Genomic DNA, 25,157 nt, shown 5'->3' on the forward strand with positions numbered 1-25,157 from the left:
GAAACACCATTAAGTGGAGTGATAATGAACTGAGAAATGATGGACAGGACTGAGATAATTACAGCAATCACACCAGATTAGTCTTCAAAAGGAGGTCCCCAAAAAAGTGCAAAAGCACAGTTTAATCCTGTATATCATTGATGGATACAGCCAACCTTCAGGGTTGTGGTGGCAGAATGTCTGCTCCAGGTACGCAAGGACCAGTATCTGGGCACTAAGACTAGGTCTGTAAATTATTCTGAGCTCAAGGTAGCGCAGCTAGCATACTGCATTGGGCTTACTCTGTGTTCTTTCTTCATATATAAATCTCCCTAATGACCAACTACTCACCGTTTTCTCATGGACAAGAAAGGGCTTGGGGTCCTCTGGACTAATTTAATCTCACTGTTCACCAGGTGTGGAAGAAAAAAGCCCAAGCAGATAATGTAACTTGTTCTTTTTTTGTGTCATTCTTGAAACACCTTGAGATTCCTTTCAAAAGAGGTTATTCAGCACATTTCTGTGTGTAATTTCCATTAGATTGTCTCAAGTTGTCTCAAAACAACTAGTGAAACATCACTAAACATTATGGCAAACCTTTGCCACCACATAACTGTTTCAAATTAAGATTAGGAATAGTGCTCTTGAAAACTGGAAAATTTGGGAAACACTAACAAAGACAGGACAAACACTGGGCCTGGGAGAGAATTATAGTTTCTTTTTTGGGGGGGTTTTAATCTGTTGATTCACGCTAGCTCAAGGTCTGGCTTTCCACAACCATGGATTTAATATGCTTAAGGAGAGAGAGAACCAGGGTTGTGATACTGATCTGTATCAGGTGAGGAAAGCAGCTCACATTCAGGACAAGAAATTCACAGAAGGCTCTTGACACTATGGAAAGCCACTGGCCATGTCTTAGGTAGTATGTTACAACATCACAGCAACTCGTCCTGCTAGAAAAGATCAGACAGAAGTTACACCATTCTGGTACCCAGAAGTTTTCCTTTTTGGACTGATTTTTTCAAGCAGTGATAACTGAGTGACGTAGTTAACCGGACTGTTTTCTCTGGACAAAGTCCTGTGTTTGTGTGTGAAGTTCAGGTATTCTTGATACTGCCATTTGCACAGTTGTTTTTTCAGTTCACTTTGAACCTACAGAAGAGGAATTTAAGAACAAAGAATCAGAAAAGTAAGACTTAGTGAACATTGAAGGTAAAATTTGCCAAAATGTCTGCCTGACTACTTAGCCCAGATGCACAAAGGCACCCAAATCAATCAGGATTAAGACTTTTTAGAAGAACTTAAACTACATCCCCATTCACTTTTGAAAATAATCAGGCAATTTCCAAAATTCAGAGGATGATGGGAAAGCTTTTGACTGCAGTTTCTTTGTTTATTGTTGTAGGTCTTCTTCATAAATATTTCTGCCTTTTTGTATAACTTCTATTTTTCCTCATACTGAATCTTCTGTGCCTCCATGCTGTGACCTGTTATGTACAATAAGGGTCCTTCTCCAGGCTTTCAGTTTATCCAGATCCTGTTAAAGATCCCTTACTGACTCTGAAAGATACTGAATCAATTTCAATACATGTTAGATTTGAGAGAGGTCTCGAGGATCCTCAAAAGCATAGGCAAAACAGATTTTTTTTACCATTTGACACACAAGTAACAGTAGGTTGAACAACCCTGTAGGTCCATGTTCTGCTGTTAACTCTACTGGGACCAGGGTGAGGGTACAGGGGTAAAGCAGGCTCTGTTGCCCTACATAAAGCAGGTCACACTCCAAGCTGTAGTAGAGGGAGAGCAAGTAGATGCAGGAAACACCCAGTCCTTGTGTCTGTTCACATGAGCAATCTGCTTCTGTGGATTAATTGCTTGCTGTGTCCCATTACTTCTGTTCAACTTCATCTCCATCTCCTGCAAGGGGGGTGGCCCTCCTGAATGTCTACAGAATGATTTACAGGTGCCATCCTAAACTAAGAAGATTTGTCAAATGCTTATAACCATATAGCTGCTATCTTCTGTGGCTGTCATTAGTACTGAAAATCTATGACAGTATTATAGTTGTAGCACCATTAACAAAAACCCACTCCAAATTAAATACAGAAATAAACTATGAAGTGAAGTGAAACTGTTAATTCTTACAGGGCATATATGTATGGACAAATGTGATTTAAGTACTCCGAATTTAGGAATTCATCTAGTAATTCTGTTACTTAATCCTCTACTAGGTATGGGCTCTACTGTGACATACATAAAGGAGGGTGGGACTTGCAGAAGTACATCTTGGACATCAGGGCTCCCTGAACGTCACTGGCAATATTTATCATTGAGGTGGCTCCTGTTCTACTTTTATTCTCTCTGTTAACCACACAGACATGCCAGCCCCTGTGTGAAATTTCAAGTATGGACAGAACACACCCTCTGGAACTTTTGAGACTAGAAAATAAAAGGGGGCTTTTTTCACGAACCCAGTACTCCAGTACTATCCCAGCAAGCTCAAGGCCCTTCAACTCTCCTGTGTACCTTCTTCCAAACACCAGGAGATATAATACAAGTTTTATCTGATACAGATACCGCCCTGCTTGGCAGCAGCACAGTATCTCACATTGTTGCAGATACTTAAAACTGAAGAAAGACACACACAGAGAAAATATTAATTCTTTTTTATAATTGCAGGGAACCATAACAGATGCAGGAAGGATGCACTCTCAAGTTGTAATGAGTGGCAAATCTGCTCCAGAAGCAGTTATCCCTAAGCAGCATGGATGCAAGCCAACCCATACTACTTAATCTTGGGGCCAGAGATCACTGTCCGCCTGTCCCTTTTTTAACACGTATTATGTCCGTGTGTTAGGAGATACAATATGGAAACTATTTAAAGGCTATTGGCAAGGAGTCTAGGCAGACAGAAGGCAGGTGGGAAGTAGAGCATTCTGTATTTACAGTTAGTCCTGAAGGGTCTCACTTAGAACAGCACAAGAATGACCAATATAGATTGTTTTCATAAGTAAAAAATGATTTTTAGGCATCATTCATTTTGGGTAGGATTAATTTCACTTACATTTAGCCACATCTATGAGAAGTTTCCAGTCTAAGCTAGTAGGGAGACTGAGGCACCGTTTGTGTATTATTCTTCTCATTTAACTTACACGCTTTTCTGAGGATGAGAAGTGTTTTTACAATTTCACTGAATTTCACTGAATTTCACTGAATTTTTTAGAGTTGGAAGGGACCATAAAGATCATCTAGTCCAACTCCCCTGCCGAAGCAGGACTGCCCAGAGCATGTCAGAGCATGTTACTCAGGACTGCCATTTCTCATGGTTTTTGTTTCATTCTGCTCTTTTGGGGAAAGTGCAAGCAAATTTAGTTAGTTTTTTAAATGATAGGCTCTCTAAAACGTACTACAGGGAATTTATCTGAAGTCTAACAATGTTACAAAAATGGGCAAGAAAATGTTTGAATAAAACTACTGAAAATGCACAAGCTGTCCTGGAAAAAGGAAAGGCAAAGGGGAAGGGGAGGGGAAAGAACAAGGGGAGGTGGAAAGGTAAAGGAAAAGGGAAAAGGGAAAAGGGAAAAGGGAAAAGGGAAAAGGGAAAAGGGAAAAGGGAAGAAACTCATTAGGAGAAAATAAACCTGAAGGAAGTAAGGAGTGTCACAAGCTTTCCATTGAGACATCATCATGATAGCTATCAGACATAAAGCAGAAAACCAGGCCCCTGAAAAGAAAGTCGCCAACCATTTGTAAAGGGTCACTGCTTCAAAGCTTATTTTGTGTCCTTGTGTCAGAACTGTATGAATGGAAATGAAGTCAACAAAGGTACCAAGGAAAAAAAAGATATGGGTGTTTCATGCTTTCAGGAGCAGATCAAAGCACAGATATGTTCTGGGAAAAGGAAAAAAAAAAAATAAAAACAAGAGTTTAAAAGGTTTTGATAATCTTATGTACTTACTACTCACCTCTGCATTTGAGAAGCAATATAGAAGAGCGACAACAAAACCCTAGGACAGGGATGGTAGGGAGAAAAAAGTCAACCACCACAATTTAAAGCATGGAATTAAACAAAGACATTGTTTCATTCAAAATTTGAGTAAGACAGCAAAAATATATATTTTCCATTGTTCCATTGGAATTTAGGTGATGTGGCACTATTTATTGGTTTTTCATAATAGATTTAAATTCTTCAATGGACATGCCAAGCTGTATTATTACCTGTGTATGGAAATACTAAGGATTAACTTACTGTTTACTGTCTCCTACAATTTCTTCCTCAGATAAGGAAGAAGAGACCTCTGTCTTGTTCTAGTCTATATTTACAGTAGTGAATAAACTGGGTGAGGACCTGTTCTTATTTAACATCTTTACTGCTAAACTATCTTCTTTCACTCACAAGACACTGGCTGTGTTCAAACAACCTATTGGGTTCATATTCACCCAGAACTACAGTCAGGCATTGTTTAGGGGAGTGTTAGTCAACCGGGAGCCAAGCCATTTCACAGACTGTGTTAACACAGGCAAACACTGGACTGTGCTAGACTATGTCTATATCAGGAAACTGAACAATGCACGGCCCTGAATACTGGCCTTTGCTTCTCTGTGTTGTTAAAATGTCAACATGGTCCACGGCACAGCTTTGGCTTGGGCCATCAAGGATTTTCCCAAAAAGATTCTGGTCGTGGTTGAGAGGTAGGCATGGAAGAGGGATCATTTTCAACACATATCAACATGGACAAGCTGTTGTGGGGTACAGGGGAAAGGGGGAGGAAAAGAACCTCAGACATTTATTACAAAGTGCACCATACCCAGGCCCTGGCCCTCTCAAATCCAAGATTCTGTTCTGAACAGTGGTATAGCAAAATAAAAGAAATGAAGAAGTATTAACATGATGGATTCACTACTGCTAAAGGGTAAGGGCAGAACAGCTTGTTATATATTATCCTTATTTTTTCATTCCTCTTATCATCACCTTTATTGTGTGTGGAATTAGTTTCAATCAGTTCCCCTTAATCCATGGACTGGTCTTCATGGCACTCTGTCATTGTTATTCAGTAAAAGCAGATATTGTATTTTTTTTGTGATTATTAATATGAAGTCTGAGTCAGAACTCAAAAGTAGTGTGAGATTTTAAGTAATAAGATAAGGGAATAAACAACAGAAAGAGCTTGCAAAGGAGCAAGATGAAATGTGTGTGTTGAATTTAGACACATTATTAACACCTGCTCTAATAATCAACTGAAAATACAAAACTCCTGAGAGTGTGGTGTTTCAGACCAAAACTCTTAGGACTGATCAACATTTTGTCTAGCTTACCTGAAAAGAACCCAATCCCAGCTCAATATAAAGGCGAGCTTCCAGACCAGTGCTTTCTGGGAAAAATGCAAATACAACATAGTGCACTCCAAAGAGGGGGATCAAAAGTAACGTGGATTTTGCAAGTCTCCTGGCAAACCAATAATTAAAGAACAATATAATGTTAGAAATATGGAATTAGTAATAGTAATTATATGTTGGAACAAATTTTAATATAGAGGACAGTTCCATAGTGGAGGCAACTACATCCAACGAAGTTATGGAAAGATTAGTTTCTGCTATTCCCAACGTCAACACCCGGTGAACAAAGATGAACAAATCAGCATGCAAGTTTTCTGGACTGACCTTTAAGGGTTCTTCTCCGTGCTCTACATGCCAAATCAGGGGAACCAAACTAAGTACTCTGACCTATTATCCTTTGATTAATCACAATCACTTGTTGGTATCCCCCATATGAGTGTCTCAACTTCCAAACCTGTCAATGGGGATCTAATCATCACTGTCCATAGACTTGAATCAGCTGCTTAAACAGTGGTGGAAGAACCACTGGTGATGTCCTAGGGTATTCTGCTTGGCCTTCAGCTCACTCCAAAGGGGCACAGGTTTACACAAAGTCCTGTGCCATAATTAAGAGCCATACCTACATAGTTAAATAGAGTACCTACCTATGTAGCCATATCTACAGACTTAAATAGCTCACTTGAGTCCTCTGACTGCATTAATGAGATTAATTGATTGTGAAGGGGTTCGTAAACAGGAAGAACTAGGTTCAGTTAACAGAAACTCAGCATCATATTACTGCTAAGAATTAAAAGGAAATTATCTGCATTTTTCTCCGTGTGGCTATTTGTGTGGAAAGGACTGGAAGTGAGATGGATGCATTACCTGATATTTAGTGTTTATGCTTTCAGGCTGAGTCCTTTTGGAGTTATAATACTTTATATTTTACTTTTCTTATTTTCCCAGCATATCCACCCCACCCTCCTTACCCTGAAGAAAAGGAGAGATGTGATATTTGGGATGAAAACGATAGTTTACATCGTTATTTCTTCTGGGGATTTCTCTTTCTAATAGCAAAGAGTAGAACATTTTGTGCTCTTGCCCATAAAACATTTCTTATAGCAGCTGGAACAGGTCAATATCAAGAGACCCAGAAATACTTACACAAAGTGGCTTGAATGGCTCCCTCCTCCCTCTTGAGACTTCAATTTATGGACTAGAATTCTGATTACATTGATAAATATAATAAAGTTAATCTGAAAAGACAAGACAAAATCTGTAAACTTACTTGAAATCAGGATATATATTCAGTTGGTACAAATTAATTAAAATTCCCTGGTCATAGGAATTGCACTGCTATAAACCAGTGCAGATCTACTCTCAGATCAAATCAATAGCATTAGAAATAATATTCATTTTTCCCATTAATATATGGTTATATATAAAGATATACTGAATGTAAAGTTGAATTAATATAGACCTCATATCTCAATAATATCTGATATTAAATCCTTGTACCTGTATTCAGCACCTAGCAGATCTTACATGGTCTAAATAGTTCCCCCTGTTCCCTTCATTGTTTATGACAAGGATTATAACAGCTACAGACCTAAATGACGTTCTGGTTCCTCCCTAAACTTACATGGAATAAATGTGTGCATAAGGGAGATTTTTTTTGTCTTAAGTTTACATCATAGGAACTCATTTAAAAAATATACATAAATATAAATATATGTAAAATGATCAATATGTATTTCTTGCATTAAACCAGCTTCATAGTATCTAAGAATCTTGCCAGTATGGGTTGCCTTTCTTCAGTAAATGACTTACGGAGACACAGATACTACTGTGGTATGTGTAGAAAATATAGGATTTACCCTTTATTTTGTGATTTAGGGTGTTTTTAGCGGGGGGTGGGGGGTGGGGTGGGGGGGGGGGGGGGGGGCGGGGCATGGAAAACAACAAAACCAAAATCAACAGCAAGAAAACCACATGCTATAAAATAATTTCCAGCTATTTGAAATTCAATACCATAGAATGCGGTATTGTTTTTTTCCCAGCTCACTGAAAGGAGACACTAACTTAGCTTTCACATTCCAAAAGATATTCAAGGCAAAATGAAAAAAAAACCATACTAATACTGTTAGCAGAATGGGGCCTTTGATGATCCATAACACCACTCCATTCTCGTCGTCATCCCAACATCTGAAAGAACAAATGAAACCAGTCATGTTATCTGTCCCATGTGAGCTTCCCACAACACATGAAAGTATTTCTGTCACAGAATAAGAAAGTGATGGACACTAAGTTTTAAATCACTATTTCAAGATCCCAGCCAGTATTCGTACCCTGATACCCCTAAAAGTCCCAGTGTAGCCCAATCTAAAGAAAGTTTATTCAGTAAGAAGTTGAAGAAACAGGGCAAAGTCAAGCAAAGCACGTATGTATTATGCAGGTTTCTTTCCTGCTCTTCTATTGGAAAAGTGACTGTTTTACAGAGTACAGGTGAGAGACTAAGCTACTGTGCATCTATAATTGTAATGGCTGTGGGGTCATGAGGAAATAGGCAAGAAAAATCTAGAGCCCAATAAAGGTACCCTGAAGAGAGAGAGCAAAATGGGCTTTTGGTCTCTGTTTTGAGGCTGTTCATGTATTTAACATCAATAACAATCCAGTTTAACTCCCTCCAGTCAAGTGCCATACATGCGAGGTTATATCGTGCTCCATCTTCCTGTATTTTCCTTTCCAGTTTTGTGACACAGGATATTTGCCTGCATAATGATAAAGATTACACACCAGCCTGGACGGGGACTTGAGCAACCTGGTCTAGTGGAATGTGTCCCTGCCCATGGCAGGGGGGTTGGAACTTTAAGGTACCTTCCAACCTAAAACATTCTATGATCCTATGATTTTATGGTGGCTTATCCCAGCACATCTGAGCATAAGAAGTATCTTTGCAATGTGAGCAATGTGAGTTCAGACTAGCTCTGTCTGAAGGACTTGGGTTTCTATTCACTAGGCTGTTAGGTAAAAAATTAGTGGTTCTGATACTTTAGTTTGTTTATATAGCTAATACTGAAAAGCAACCAAATGAATGGAGGATCTGCAATGAGATTCATCTGTCTGTGTAGATGTCTTTATGTCTCTATTCAACTACATTTCCTCTGCAGTCAAAGGAGATCAATATAGCAGGACACAATCCCATCTTAAAGTGGACATCTAAAATACATCAGAGAAGTAAACTAAGCAGGTACACACTTTGCTGGAAGAGCACCCTAAGTTCAGACATTTTTCAACCACCTCTTTAAGGCCTTGAGAACCTGTGGGAGCTCTTTTTCCTGCTCTCCACCTTTCTCTGAACTCTCTCTGTAACTGAAGTATCTTGTGCCAGATTCTTCTGCTACAGATCCAACAGATAAACTGAGCGGTTCTTTGGAAGAGAGGCAGTGGGAAGGGAGGAAAAATGAAATCTTCCTTGGACCTTTCCTGGCTACAAAAAGGAGACACATCACATGGAAAGGTAGACCACTTCCACTTATGAAACATTTCAATGGAGAACTTCTTCTGTGCATGTTCTCCAGTAATACGAAAAAAGGAATATACGATGTGCCAAATGCAGTGGACCATAGAATTTACAGCTTCTATGTCATTAATCTGAGTCCTGAGGATGTTGGTGTAAAATAATATCTTTTCCAACTGATCATTCATGTGAAATGACCTGAAAACCTTCAGGGCAACTTTTGGCAAACAATCATCTGCTTTATATCTGGTTTTCATATTAGAAGATAAAATAAAATAAAATAAAATAAAATAAAATAAAATAAAATAAAATAAAATAAAATAAAACTGAATGCAATTGAAAGAAGAAGCTACTTACCAGGACATAATATGTTTGCTTGGGAAGTACTTATTGAAGAGATTGGGTTTACTAATTTATGGATAGTTTTGTACTGAAGCAGTGATCTTCTTAAAATGTAATTATTTCAAAGACTGGGCATTAGGAAACTAAATGAAATGTCAATATTCACTATGATATTTCCAGGTTTTATTACTCCATATATGCACATCAAAATCAGAAGATTTAAAACTATTTTCTCACTTACTTGCATATGAAGTATAAAGATTAGAGGTACAACTTTGGAACAATTTTTTTTGCTTTTCTAGTTTTTATAATTATTTTTTCCCCAGCAGAAAATCAAAATACAATACAAAATAGGATGTCTTTGGCTTCCTTATCCAAACTCTAACTTACCCAGTATTTTGTCGATGGATTCTTGTGAGGACCCAAGCAAACATCACAGCAGCGGGAGCTCCTGGGCAGATCAACATGGAACAAAATATAATTGGTTTGAACACTGCATCCCATGGAAACTTTATTTAAAGAGGGTTCACAGTCAGCAGGTTGGATGTACATTAAAAGTCAAACAATGCGTCAGACAATTTTAAGTAACTTCATGGAAGAACTTAGCTTGCAGTTCAGGGAAAGAATAAAAAAAGGCAGGAGAATGAAATCAAACCTAAAGAGAATAGGGGATGCTGTGAAACTATGTTTCCAAAAATAACAGCTAGGAATTATTTGAAGGTTTGGATATGAATTACAAGCACTTGTGAAACTGGAGGAATCACTCATTTAGCTAGAGCTCTTATATCTTGTGAACTGCTGCCAGCATATTACTCTCTGCACTAGCTGGAAGACCACATTTTTGACCCGAAGAGCCTTTACTAATCACTCTAGACCCATCAGTTGATAAACATTCCATGAAAATTTAGCTAAATCCAGGAACTGTTGATTTCTAGCCTCACTTTATCACTGTTTATCCTAATACATTTATGATTGAATAGTAGCTTTCTTTTTTTTTTCAAGCAGGCCTATAAACTAGCAATTGCTTTTGTTGCCCTTCTGTGGAACTGAATTTCAAAAAAGTAAGTGACTTTCAAAGCTGCCACAAAAGGGACTCTAATCTGAAGCAGGTAATATTTTCTATAGAACTATTGGTAATATCTTCCAAAGTATCATTTGAGGCCTGTAGGAAGGGCCCAGAAGTTGTCCTTCCTGACTTTAGATCTTTGTTCAAGGCCTTTAAGCTCGGACTGTAATGAGTTCAAGTTGTGGTTTTAATTAATGAAGAGAAATAGTTACATCCATATCACCTAAGATCTGAGTTACCCCTGAGATGTCTCTCACCTTACATTGATTATAGAAAGAGATAAGGGTTACTATATTATTAATTAAGGTGTTTCTTTTGTTATCTCAAGTTGGCTGTGATTAATCAAGATCTAACTGTTTAGTTTCAGGTAATCATAATTGGAATAACTCCAACTCAACATTCTCTTTATAAAATTCAGACTTCTAAAATTTAGTTGCATTAAAAAAAAAAAAAAGAAAAAAAAAGAAAGCCTGAGAATCTTAAGGAGAAATTGCTATTTACTTCAGAAGAATTTGGATTTCATTTCTAAGCCAAAAATAGCAATGTAACTGCTCAATAGCAGTGTCTCTATTTTAGAATAACCAAGGCAAAGTACAAGAATATCTGAGAGTCGTAATGAACAATTCACTGCAGTGAAAGAAATTGTAAGTATTACATGCATATATTCTGACAATATTGGAGATAATTTTAATTCCTGTATAAACTCAAAAGATTCCTTAAAGCCAGTAGGTCTCTCAAAAAAATAAAAACAAGAAAAAAATTTGTTTCATTCCTAGCCTGAACTCACATGATTTAAGATTAATCTACCTAATTCTGCTTACTAAAAGCAAAATGTCAATTTAAAGTTAGTCATCCAAACTTCTTTAGGCAACATGTTTCCAGGATGTTATCCAGCTACATTACTTATCTTCTTGAGAACTGGATTAATCACCATCCCAGCATGCATGTCTCACTTTACTGACCACAGGAGAAACCTGGAGAGCTAGTTTAGATTCAATGGCTAACTTTTAAATCGCTGTAGTTGCATGAAATTAATTCCAATCATAAAGACTAGTGCTACAGGCTTTCAAGTAGACTTATCACAGTGCTTCTTGTAATCCATTCTATTCTCTCCTTCAAAGTTTTGAATTGTTAAATGTCTAACAAGAGAAGAAAGACAAAACAGTGGTATGGTTTTTATGTAGTAGCACTGGATGAATTGGCAACTTTCATTACAAAGGTGGTACCCTTGATTGGCACTTTTTATCTCAGACCAAATATGTTATCTAGTTCTAAAAGTAAATGGAAATACCAAATAACACAAAGAGGAGAAGAGTACTAACCCCAACCAGTAAATATGAACCACCATACATACTGCTTGTCCGAAACAAAGGTCAGCAAAAGCAGTGTTTGCAGGTATATCCCTTCTATGAGAAGCCAGAAGAAATTGGCTAAAATACTGAATTGAAAGAATGCCACAGCAGCCTTACAAGAAACCTGGAAATGCAGAGGAAGAAAAAAAATATTAAGTCTACTTTCCATTATGTATAGATTTCTCTACAAGTATAAGCAAAATTACCGCACAAGAATGAAGACATTAATACAAAATTTCAGTAGGTTTGGGATTCCATCATTTTAGTTGACTTTACATCAGTTATTTTTTTAAAAGGAAACATTAGCCCTCTGTAACAGATTAAATTCTTTACTGGTAGAAATTGATACAGCTTCATTAGAGTTGACAGACCTGTACCTTATACCAAAACTGAACGTAGCCCATAACGCTTGGTCTTTGGGTTTGTGTAGCATTGGTTTTTTTAACATTTCAATTCTAGCAAACTAAAGAGAAATGGGATTAAAAAATTTCCATGTACTTTTTAGGTCAAGAATTGTGTTAAATCAAGGATAAGAGAGGGGAAATTTAGTACCGTTGACATTAGGCAGTGGTCCATCGTTTCATCTGCAAATAAAACAGCATCTTTGGTGAAAACAGCAATTGCTCTCAGGATAAAGGAGACAAACAGGTGCATATGGATGTAATTCCGTGTACAGTGGAATTTTCTAACATGGAAAGAGAAAATAAAAATTGTTCTTCAAGAGAAATTTCTCATTGTCACATCAAAACTCTAGCAGGAGTACAGGGTGACTGCAGATACCTTCCAAAGCAAATAAATGATCTGTCACTGTTTAAGAGGCAGATAGACACAAGGGAGCAGAACAGTTATTATCTGTTTAAGCTAATAAAAGTGCTAGTATAATTGTCCTTGAATCACCACACATTCAAAGGAGATGCCAGAAGCAAAGAGTAACTCTGGGGCTCTTCGGCTATATTATAATAATGCCTTTTAATTATTATAAAAAGTATTTTTTGTTGAACAAGATTGCAAATAGGCTCTTCAGGCCCTTTTTGGCCAGAGGAGAACTGAATACTGAGTGGGTGTCAGTCGCATGTGGTGGGATGGCTGCCAGAGAAGTAGCTGCCTTAGCCTAGATTGCGTTTCCCTCGATGACCCTGTCCGTGGTTTGACCTTGGACTGAAGGAAACCCCTTCAAGGTATGGGTCCCTCTATAAGTGATATAACCTTTGAGACTGCCAGTCCAATTCAGTTAGGAAGCTGTTTCCGTGCTCTGCACTCTTATCTGCAGAGTAAGCTTAAGGCTTTTGTCCAAGTACATTGGAACTAATCAAACCCAGGATCCAATTCCTAGTATTTAACGTCATCAAACATGATATCTAAATATCGTTAAATCTGTTTTCTCTAGCCCCCAGTTATGGAAGCAATGGTCTTTCATAAAGGAAATGGACATCTTCGAATGACTACAGGTTCAAGGCATAAGACACTCAGTTTCTGCAGAGCATGTCCTGCTATGCACGGGAGAAATAGTTATTTTATATTAATAGGGAACACAGATTGGAGCATTTCCACTGTATGGTAAGGTTAAAGGGACTAAAACAAACTGCTCAGCCAGCTTTATTTTTTAACGTCTGCAGGGAAATGACACAATGTGAATAGAGAGGGACACATTGCAATCAACACTGTAATATCTGAGAAGAGTTCAAAAATAATAACAACATTAAAAAGACAAAACAAAAACACAGAGGGTTTGAGAGGAATTAGGATAAGGTTGTCTTGACACATCCTGAAAAGACATCAATTTTTTTTTTACCTGAAGGCAGCAAAGACAATTAGAGCTGTAATGAGTGAAGTCATTGATGCTGCATAGCCAGCAGTGTAGACACGCCAAAATGCAGAATAATATGATTTCTATGAGAAAAAGAGAACACAGACCAAAGCTGGTGGTTATGCAGCATGCATCCTGGTGTGCTCATTTCACTAAGATATATTTGCCCTTACTAGTCAGTCCCATCACCTGCGTGCTGTTTTGCATACTGAAGATCTGATTCAGGTTTCTCCCTCCATCGCCAACACACCTTTTTTCTTTTGAATCCTACATAACCTTACACATAAGACAAGTTCCACCACTCACAGGTTCATATGAAAGAGAGACCCCTTTAAGAATGTTCAACAGGAAAATGTTACTTTTGTCAACTACATTTTCCCTTGTAGGTACATGAAGACTCTAGGGCATTGAAACTTGATGGGTGATTTGGGTTCCGTCACTTTAGACTTGGGCCAGATTCTACTCTGTTTAGCTCAAAGGATCTTTCCCCCCGATTTGATAAGTGTTAGTTTTTTATAAACAGCTATAGTTAAATAACACTTGCATTTTACAGGGGAGGAAACCAAAACCCTGGGAAATAGTCACATCACAATGGGACAGTAGGAAAGTTAAAGCCAAGCAAATAACCTCACAGTCTTTAATTCTTTGGACAAACAGTTAATTCACTACTACTACTGTAACACTGTAAATTCTTTATAGTTCATTTGTTTGTTTGTTTTGCACTCAAATATCCTATGTCCCAAGAAAAATGGAGCATGTTTACATTGGTTTAGCTATGCAAATTTTATTCTGATTTGCTACAAGGTCACCTAATTATTGAAAATCCCAAGAAACTAAATTCTCTGAATCCAGGCAAATTTCCTCCTTGCAAATGCAATGGACACTTTGTTCTCTAATTGATCCAAATTCTATTTATCCGAAAGGCAGCAATTCTAGGTTGAGACAACCGATTAGCAATTTTAAGTAGATCCATAAATAAATCATGCAACCCTGACAACCTAGGAATCATCCTGGTGTTTCTGAAACAGTCCTAATCTTTTATACAGGTGAAAACTAGAAAAATTAGAAAATAGGTTCTTCAATTGAACAGCGAAGTATTTCCATGCATTGTATCTGGTTTTGGAGGGCAGCTAAAAAAACCAGCACTCTATGTGGAAGACATCATAAGTCCTCACTGCAGACACAAAATACAAAACAAGTGGTTCTCTTAGTATACAAGTGGGATTCTTCTTACTTAATTCCCTGCGTTTACAATGTAGAAGAGCTTGCTGATCTTATCTTCCTTTTATAGAGCTTGTGGGTTTGACTGGAATAACAAACTAAACACAGCTGCAGCAGACATGAGTTCTGCCCTGAAATCTTCCATCATGTTAAAATGTAAATATAGTCCCTTGCTTGCTCTCAGCCTAAGCCAGCTACAAACTACACCTGGCTTAGCACAAGCCAGGGACTGCTTGGAGAAAAGCATCCTGGGGAGGAGGAGACTTCGGCTCTGTGGGTGAAAGCTATGCCATGGCAGCTGGCCCCAGGGCTGGAGAACTGTGATCCAGAATACATGTCACCTTATGAGTCTTACATCCCTTCTGAACTGTTTGCATTATTTCTAGCATCTTTCCACAAGCTTTTTAAGCACTTATCTTTCTAGCTTCCCCACAGTGTAAAGGAGTACAAATATTCTTAGTTTACAGTTGTGGAATCGAGCTCCAGATATCTGTATTGTATGTTACAGCTGTTGTTGAGTTTCTGAATTGGCTGAAGCCAATTGTGTCTACACTTCCTAAAGATTCAGATACTTCTGTGCTTGAGCTTGCATGCCTGGAGAACAAAATGGTTTACTCCAGATAACACCCAGAGTGTTAGTGGTGACAACCTTTTTCACTTTTCTGAGCCTTGCTACGGCCTGTGACAAAATGACATTTTTCCACTGTCGAGTCATTACTGCACACTTACAATGAGCTATATGAGTTAGTCTTTCTTTGAGAGATCAGGGAGTACATTGCTTCTATGAAAATACCACAATAGGAGGAGGAGGCTGTGATGGACCCCATCTTGCATTTGTGCAAGATGTATGAGCCTTGTCCAATAAAAAATGGAGATAAGGGGATCATAGAATCATGGAATAGTCTAGGTTGGAAGTGACCTTTAAGATTATTGGGTCCAACCCCTAAACTAACACATCCAAACCCACCACTAACCATAAGTGCCATGTCTACTCATCTTTTAAATACTTCCAGGGATGGTGATTCCACAGCTTCCCTGGGCAGCCCGTTCCAATGTTTGATAATACTTTCAGTGAATAATTTTTTCCTAATATTCAGTCTAAACTTCCTCTGGTGCAACATGAGGCCATTTCCTCTTGTCCTATCACTTGTTACTTGGGAGAAGAGGCTGACCGTCCCTCGATACAACCTCCTTTCAAGCAACAGAAGAGATCCAAAGGAATTTTGCCTAAAAAACTCCCCACAGACAGGTTGGTAGGGCTTCCCTGGGGGATGGGAGCATGATGTGGATTCAAATCATCTTTGTCAGAGAACCAAAGACTTTAATAGGCAGGACAAGTGAACTAATCATGAGTCTACTCATTAATACCAAAAGTAGACAACTGGATGGAGAGGAAAGTGCTACCTGCTACTCCCTTGCTTTATATTAAGCCTGATTTGTTAAACAGGCTCTAAATATACCTGAAAGGTTTGAGTTTAACACTGGTGACAGGTAATTACTGGGTTCTGACAAGTCTCAGATGTGTGGGAGCATCCGGCTACTCAGCACACTCAGAAGAGGGTACTCTGGAGATGTCCACAAGCTAGAAATAAAAAACTCACCTGATCCTCAGGCCCTTTACTGGAACCTTCATCAAATCCACAGGCAATGGTGTATGGTGGGAACGGTTCTGACCAATATGCCTCTTGTGTACAATTTCTCTGAAGGAAGCCTTTAATGGCAAAATATATCAGAGAATGAATTAAAGGGGGGGAACATGTTTTTAAATTTTGACAAGAAAGAACAAATTTTTATTCCTACTTTGATTCTTAAGTTAGTCACTTAGAGGTGTAGTCATGTTCAGCAAGATTAACTATAGAGTTAAAATATTCTATATATCTACCATTTGAAAAGTTGAGACCTTGAGTCCCACTTCTTTTCAAGATGCAGTGGAACTTCTACATTTCATACAGGTAATTTATTCTGCAAATTCAGTCTTTACACAGAGGAAATCAAATTATTCAGTTTATCCTACATTTACAACATAGTTCATGGTAGTGGACAAAGCCCTGAGCCACCTGATCTAACTTGGAAGTTGTATACAATTTTTGAATGTGGTCCTGCTCTGACTGGAGGATTGGAATAAATGACCTCAAGAGGTCCTTTCTAACATTAATTATTCTATGACTTTATAAATCAGTGACTCTGTGACATACATATAGCCCTTTATAATGTCAGCAAAGTAGTGCGTAATTTTTAGACCACCAAAGACATTAGGCAATTCAGAACAGCATAACACAAAAGAAGAGAGTGTCAAACATTGACCATGAACTAAGATGTGTATCTGGATAACTACTGTATGTTGACTGACATAATATAGCATTGTGAATCAGGAAAATAAATTACTGAATATTTACTTATTAGAATTTATTTTAAAAATATGTAGGGATAAAACGAAGAGGAAAAAAAGTCTTGCCATGGATATTGGTGATTTCTTCAAAAAATCTTGGACAAGGAACTTTAACCACTTCCCCAACAGTGGCTCTGGGCCAGCAGGTTAGACCATCCCAATCTCTGGCACATCCTGAAAAAAAAGTGCCTCTAAATAAAGAAACACACAGAATACATCACACAGCTGATCTTCCATAACAAGATTGTCTGTGGCTTTCCCACTAATTCACATGCATGAAGAAGAGCCACAACAGTATATGCTGTTCTGCAAATGAAGGATTGTATTTTTTTCCTATTCTGCTTGAAAACATTGTCGCTTATATATGCACTTGGCATTCCAGCTGGACCTTCCTCTACCTTATCTCATGAGAGAATGTACCTGAAATTCAAGCAGACACAATTTGAAAGTCAAATCATCCAGAGCTCTTTCTATTGTCACAACAAAAGTCACTAAAATCAAAATACTGACTAATTAATAGCACTTGAGATTTCTCATTACTGGTTTCAGAGTCTAACTGCAAAGCATCAGACTTAAAAATTCATCCTTAGTCTATTGATTCCATGCTTTAAGTGTACCAATTTCATACGACTTGAAGAAAATAACATAAGGGCTGAAGTCTGGGTCTTTGGCAATCAATGGGATTTTTACAATGGTCTTGAACAGGGATTTGATTCATCCCAAACTAGAAGAACAACTCTCAGCATCATAAAAAATAAACATCATCAGGCATAGGTCTGACTGGTTAGCATTCACAAGGCTCCCTAAATCAGAGGTTGCTAGCTGATGACGCAGGACATGTTACTAGCTATGAGTCCAATACAAAGGGTTTTCAGAAGTTAGAGTTAATCACAGCTTTGTCACAGATGCATCACATTGAAACTCAAGCTGTGGTCACGCAGTGTCTGTTGGCAAGTAGGTGTGGGTGCAGCACAGAGAAATTATTGGCATGTAAAGGTGCCTGAACCAATAAAAAAAGCACCGTGCTGTAACTGAAACTAATCTCTAGGTAGTCATAAGGTGGGTATAAAGCAGTGCATGACTTTCATTTGGGAGGTGTTATTTTCTTTCACTGATTCTTTTCTGTTTCCTCTGTGACTAATGACAAGGCAAATCTAAAATTGTCAAGAGCTGAAATGTGGAAGCAATATTACTTCCCTGTAGCTAAGCAAAGTTACTCTCAGGCTTCCAAAAGGATAGTTCTGAGAATCTCCCACAACATTATCCCCATATCACCCTTGGGAGAATGAAATTCCTGGTATTCCCAATTTGCCAGATGGGAAAATAGAAGCCCCGATTCATTATCTCTAATTTTAATTGTCTAAAATATGTTATCTAATCTTAGCTATGTTCTCTCTGTAATCAGTAGAAAGAGACAGGGCCTTCCAGCACATGATTCATCCCATGTATTGGCTGCTAGTTTCTGAGGACAGGATGAATCACTCACTGCAAATACCTAGGTCTCCGATGATTATAGCCTAAACTAGGCCACAAATTTTCAAATTAATAAAATCAGGTAATAGGAGTCCCACTTAGACATGCAGCAGCCCACACACTCAGATGTAGAGACTTAAAGGATCCCTCTTAGAGGGAATATAGTCCCCTTGAGGAGTTTGATCTAAAAATCTACAGTATTCGGCATTATGGGGTTAAAAACAAGAATCAGGTGACTTTATGTAGGAGTGGAATCTGTGTGTTTTAAGTCTTAGATCTGGCTTCATTTCAAGTGACTTCTACAATTTATATCAAAGAAACAGATGAGTGCAGAGGCAGAAAGAGCATTTTACGCACCGAGGCTTTCAAGAGACTAGTGATTGTCCAAGTCACCTGAGACTCCATAAAGAGAAGTGTAGGAATTGTATCAAGTAATGTTGACATCATAGATATTTAAGTCTTTTTCAGTAACCCCGGGCTCTTTTTTTATTAAGGCAATGGAGAAAAATGATCATTTTTAGAGTTTGATTCAGTTGACCTATTTTACACATCTACTTCAAGGTGAGAGGAATTGCACCCTGGACTCTACTGATGACACTCATTAGACACTGCTCTGAACAATAAAAATAATGTGGAACTGCTTTAGATTAAAAAGCCTGCAACACAGACTAATTCCAGTACAGATTATCTGTGAGTACTGCGAAGTAACTCTGTACAAATTGTGATCCTTTGGTTTTTCTCGTTCAGTTCCTGAAAACTAAAATGCAAGCTAGGGACTTTCACCAATCTTAGTCTAGTTTTAAAACACCCCATATAAAATATTGGGGATTAATTGTTTTTCCAAATCTAATGTTTCATTTTAAAATATTTTGAGAAAGACTGTAAATACCAGAACAGATTTGCATTAAAGTCTTTCCATCTTTAGAGAGTAAAAGATGGAAAGAAGAGCTTTGAGAAGATCAGAGTTGACAAGATTGAAGACTTTTAAATAGTTTAACAGAACTTTGGGGGATTTTTATTTCTTTGAGTAGCCTTTGCTACAAAGAGGATTTCTAAATCATGTAATTACTTTTCTGGCAAAGAGAAAAATACTTGGAATGTTATACTGTGATACACATAATAAATTATTATCAAAAATGCCTGATTTTTTCAGAACTTTTTTGGGTGGGTTACTGGATGTTCCAAGTGCAAAATGTGTCCAGAAGGTATTCTGGACTTGATTAAAGATGGAGAAAAATACCACTAAAATAGATTAGGAAAGTAGAAGAAGGATATCAGACATTAAAGTGATTGGAAATGCTGCAGAAAAATAAATAAGTAGATAAAGGAAATATCATGGGGGGGTTAGTCTTTCAATTTCCATAGGCTGCTAAAGGAAGACTCTCAGGTGGTTGCAATACTTCTATTCATACTAAGTGCATGAGGCATCTTTGTCTCATAACTCTTCTGCAGAAAATGAACAGAAGGTAGATTCATACTTTTCTAAGGAAATCTGGCCAGAAAAAAGTGCAACTGAATGTTTGAAAGAGTTTGAACATTTAGAAATTTTGCTGTGAATCAATTCAAAGTATGTCTCCAGAATGCCAAAACCCCAGCAAAGAGAACCCCATACATAGCCCATAAAAAAATATTTTACAGGCTCTCAGAAATGGTCATTTTAATTTTCAAAATTTATATTTGAGCATGTAAGGGATTTCAAAACACCACCAGAATAAATCTTTTCAAACAAACAAAGAAAGAACCTCCAAAAATGTAGAAACAGAATATTTTGAAGAAGCTGAGATTTTCTTTTCTTTCATTTTTTTCCCAAATAACATTCTCACCAGATTGGAATGATTCCCAACATGATGTAATTTCAGCATGCTTTTCAGTCTTCTGTGGAAGTTTCTTTAGAGTTTTGAATATAAGTAAAGAACACAGCAAATTCTTTAGGAATGTAAGAAATTCTGAGTAGGGTTTTCCTGCCCTAACTGAGCATCTAAACTTGTCAGGGTCTGACCTAATCATCTTAATCTCATTCCATAGTTAGGAAAGAGAAATACTACTCCAGAGAATGATTCATCTCATTCTAAAGTAAACATCTAATCCAGGGGCAATGAAACATGTTCTAGGGACCCCCATCTTCCTCCATTTACTTGTAGGGAATCTAAGAACACAAGTCCTGACTTAGACATGGAGCTTTTAAAGATGTCTAAAATGAGATGAGGTGAACTCCTCGGCTATATTCAAGCTATTAAGAAATCAAATAAAATAGGAAACAAATCTTGACTCAGGAGAACAAATGTTATCTTGACATTGTGCCCCTGAAATTATATACAAGGGATCTACATATCAGAGCTGGACAATCAGGACTGTTACCTTTAAGATCAGGTGAGACAGATTCATTTTTTTCTAAGCAGAGGGCCTCCTCTTTGACCACCTGCTGGAATATCTTGCATTCTGGATGGATTCCCGCAACCTCAGTGAGAGAAGGACAAAACAAACCAAGAAGTTCTATGATTATTAGACCAAGAAGGTTTCCTTCAATTTTGTACCTCCTGGCTGATACTTTGAAGTCTAAGAACGTGAAAAATCCAGTTGAAAATTTTTCTGCAAATAGGACATGTAAATGGCAGGAGAAGGCTGTGATGTCATACATTTATGAACTCATATATGGGTCTGGATTTGCATACTCATATGGATTCTTCAGTGTATTATAATAGTCAAGTTCATGTAGCACCTGTTCTCCAATCCAGACATTTATACCACCTCTCATTTACACCTATGTTTTTCACAAAACTTAAATTTCACAGTCTTTAGGTCTCCCCCTCTTTGATGAAATTGGATGAATCCATCAGCTATGTGGGTAATCACACTGAGTCGCCCAAATATACATGCAGTCTGACCATATATAAGTATTTCTTACCCATAAAACAAATAAAAATAGATAAATTTCTTTAAGTATACATGGTGGTTTTTTTTTTTTAAGTTGATTATTTTGCAGGTTCAAAACTAGCTATTGGCAAACTAGTCATAGAATCATAGAATGGTTTGGGTTGGAAGGGATCTTAAAGCCCATCAAGTTCCAACCCCCTGCCATGGGCAGGGATACCTCCCACTAAACCAGGTTGCTCAAAGCCCCATTCAACCCAGTCTTGAACACCTCCAGGGATCCAACCATCCACAAGTTCTCTGGTTAACCTGTTCTAGTGTCTCACCGCCCTTAAAGAACTTCTTCCTAATAATCTAATTGATATCTCCCTCTTTCAGTTTAAAACCATTACCCCTCATACTATCACTACACTCCCTGATAAAGAGCCCCTCCCCATCTCTCCTAGAGGCCCCTTTAGGCACTGGAAAGGGTCATAAGGTCTCCTCGGAGCCTTCTCTACTCCAGGCTGAACAACCCCAACTCAGCCTGTCTTCATAGGAGAGGTAGGTGTTCCAGCCCTCTGATAATCAAGTTTTCTTTATTAGAGTAATTACCCCTAAGAGTGACAATAAAGTCTTAATTACTCCTCAGGAGGGTGTGCCTACTCTGGTTTGATGCTGATACTATTAGAATGGGCTCCTGGTTTTCTTTGAAACCTTGACATTATAGTGCCATACAAATCATCCTACTGAGAGAGAATAGTGTAAGCTCTTCCCTTTTGAATGCCATTGGTATAATTATAAAAATAGAAGCAATATAGAGGAGCAGAAGTTTTATGTCCATTGGGGCTTAAATAAGAAATACTGAAGTTGAAGAATTTAGAGAAAATAGAAAAATGACAGTCTGGGCCATAGTTTAATCTGAGTGACTACAAAATTTTATCAGCATATTATCTGAGAATGCTACACACTCCTTAGACAGAGGCACTGTTTCATTTTATCAGATGAAGAAATAAGAAAAAATTAATTCTTGTTTGGGGAGCTTAAGGAGTGATATTTATCTCACAGGTTAAGATATTACATTTAAACAACTAAATGGGTTTGTATACATCAGCTGTTGAACAGGGTCTAGATTAATCTTCTTAAGTCCAGGTACTTAGTGTCATTGAGATGCTGTTATGCGTTTTGCTTGGCCTGCATGTCCCACTCCAGAAAATTTCATGTCGCCTGTAGTCCTATATCATATCTGCTGTGATTGTGAAGATGTTCCTAATACCCTAGAACATCCCCAAATGATTTCCTCTGGAAAGGCAATTAAATGCTGAGAAAGAATCTACAATGTCAGTGTCTGCATGTGAACTTGTTATTGGAGCTTCTTTTGCAGTCTGTGGAAAATTAAAAGATGTCTCGCTCAGCCAGGAATGGTTACTGCTGTTTGGGATGCTATATGGTATCCCAGCCCTCTTGTGTAGATTCTGCATTAATTTTGCCAGCCCCATGCAGAAGTCTCAAATGCATTATTTGACGTCTAAAATACTTCTACACATCCATGTTTACATAACTGAATTAAACCCAGAGTCAATAGAGTCTAGAAAGCAACTGAACTGTATTCAAACAAGTAAATACTGCACCAAAGCCTCCTTTGGGATATGGATCTTCAAGACACAGGGAGTTTTACATGGAATAGAGCAGAGGGTTTGCTCTTTTGCAAGCTGTGCTATCCGAGGCAAAGCCAGGGGCTCAGGGGGTAGAGATTTTAATTGAAATGATGGATTGAAGGTTGTCTGAGACATTTCTGAGGAGGACTGTAGGGCATTCTAAACCTCTAATGGCTTTGAAAACAGTACAGATGGAAACATCACTGCTATATTGCCTTTTCAGTCTCAGGAAGTCGATTTATTGGCCCTCAGAACGTTTTCAGTAAGCAGTGCAACCAGGACTTCTTTTAGCTTCCACAGAAACTTTACTGGAAGTCATGTAGACTATTACATCTTAACAATAATATCTGCCTAAGGGAAAAAAAATAGAACACAACTTTATCTTTAAAAACCTTTGCAAATTCTGCCTACATTTGGGTTTTAAAATAGCATAGACAGACTGCTTTTAATTACGAGGCCCTATAGACAGTTCATACATCCTAATATTAGAACAGAAAGAGGATTAAGGACACTGTTTGAAAAGACAATTAAGACATGGCTTTTTACATGCATCATATTCCTCCACTGGGTAATTCGAAATACATTTTATAAATCAACATGAGTGACTTTAAAATAGTACTTCTTGCTGTTCAACTATAGTAACACAATTCTGAAATGAAATTTTTTAGGTATTAGTAGGATCTCTGCTCATTGCTTTATATTTTAACATGCATTTCACTTTGCATTCGGCCTACGTAACAAACGAATTATTTGAGCAATAGTAACAAAATGATTGCTACATAAATCTCTCACTGTTCCAGTTTATAAGGGTGGATTCAACTAGACAGGAAAGAAGAAATTTATCTACTTTCTGGAATTTCTGGTCTCTGTTACTGCTGAGAAACTTTGTATTTGGAATATTCTTAGGCTCGATGTTTAAAAGTCATGACAACTTGACATCTTACCATCTATGCTGAGTCCTCTGGTAAAGGGCTTGAAAGCAATGACCAGTCATAACCCAAACTGAAATCAGACCATGAAAGGAAATTCAAAATGCCTTTGAGAAACAAGCACTTGGGAGAGATGGGTTAACTTAATTCACACCTCATGCTGGAGGTTCTACCAGTGGTTGAAACAGACACATAATTAGTTATGAAAAATTTCAGAGGAGGAGGGGTTATCTTTCTTCAAAAGTCAACTTAAGCAACACATGCAGCCGGTGCAGGTAGAACATAAGTGAGGGACAAAGCAGCTGAGCTCTCCCAAATAATACATCAGACGTTGAACACGTGTGCCAGACTATGTGCTGCTCAAAGTAGGCTGCATCTCCTTTTTTCTTTCCTTTGGTAAATCTATACCTGCTGAACCATACCCTCAGTCACCATAATCCAGAAGAGCTGTACTGAAATCAGCTGAGTGCTATTCATTTACAGTGTCTGGGGAAGCCTGCACACAGGGAACTTGTGCTGCATTGGTTTGACACACGACAGAGAAATTGCTCTAACAGATGACATCCCTAGTCCACGTAGTCTAGCCTTCTACCTCTGAAAACAGTGATGAATCACCAGAAAACATGATTTTATGATTTCTTCTAGAAATCCTGACCAACTGCTGCTGACGCTCACCAATGGTGAGGCTGTAGTCAATCCCACTACCACAAAAAGGTAAGAAATTAAATGTTATGCTCACATTTTTTTTGCTTCTGGGTTACTGGATTTGGGCTAGGGGTGGCTATAGCCACCAGACCCCCGGGTTTTTGTTATAAGCCAGTGCATAGGCTAAATGTTACTGACACACCAGTGTTGAAAAATCCATATCAAGTGCAATTGCAGATGTAACCTACAGACTATCCTGTAAGAAGCAAAAATGAGGCTGGTGTTGATAACTTACAATCATGTAGCCTTATTGGAAGTAATCCCACTGTTACAAAAAAAAAAAAAAAAAAAAAAGGGAAAAAATGACATATATACAACAAATTGAGAACAGTGATGATGCTTCCATTTGTTGGTTTTCCCCAGGCTTAAAGAAAAAGAAAGACATTAAACCATTTTACAGTTAAAGAAAAGCCTTCTGGGCAGAACATTACTTGTGATTTGTTGGCTATGGCTTACTTATTTTTTGTTATTAATCTCACAATGCCTTGAGAGAAAAGTGCATGTTGTTGCTCTAATCTGCCTACAATTGTTAGGTGACGGGGCTTTCTAG

At 37.9% G+C, this 25,157-nt stretch overlaps 1 protein-coding gene across 1 annotated transcript in view; it reads right to left on the reverse strand.

Moving 5' to 3' along the window:
• Positions 1–942: 942 nt before the first annotated feature.
• Positions 943–25,157, reverse strand: part of LOC141470996 (vasoactive intestinal polypeptide receptor 1-like) — a 29,954-nt gene continuing 5,739 nt past the window's right edge. The window contains exons 2-13 of the mRNA XM_074157348.1: positions 20,824–20,923; positions 17,059–17,166; positions 16,205–16,314; positions 13,368–13,465; positions 12,128–12,260; positions 11,546–11,699; positions 9,548–9,608; positions 7,431–7,500; positions 6,460–6,551; positions 5,296–5,425; positions 3,945–3,986; positions 943–1,131 (exon numbers count right to left, since the gene is read on the reverse strand). Of these exons, the coding sequence (XP_074013449.1) occupies positions 943–1,131; positions 3,945–3,986; positions 5,296–5,425; positions 6,460–6,551; positions 7,431–7,500; positions 9,548–9,608; positions 11,546–11,699; positions 12,128–12,260; positions 13,368–13,465; positions 16,205–16,314; positions 17,059–17,166; positions 20,824–20,923 (1,287 nt within the window). The remainder of the gene's footprint in view (positions 1,132–3,944; positions 3,987–5,295; positions 5,426–6,459; positions 6,552–7,430; positions 7,501–9,547; positions 9,609–11,545; positions 11,700–12,127; positions 12,261–13,367; positions 13,466–16,204; positions 16,315–17,058; positions 17,167–20,823; positions 20,924–25,157) is intronic.

Source organism: Numenius arquata, chromosome 12 (assembly GCF_964106895.1).
Source record: "Numenius arquata chromosome 12, bNumArq3.hap1.1, whole genome shotgun sequence".
Lineage (NCBI taxonomy): Eukaryota > Metazoa > Chordata > Aves > Charadriiformes > Scolopacidae > Numenius > Numenius arquata.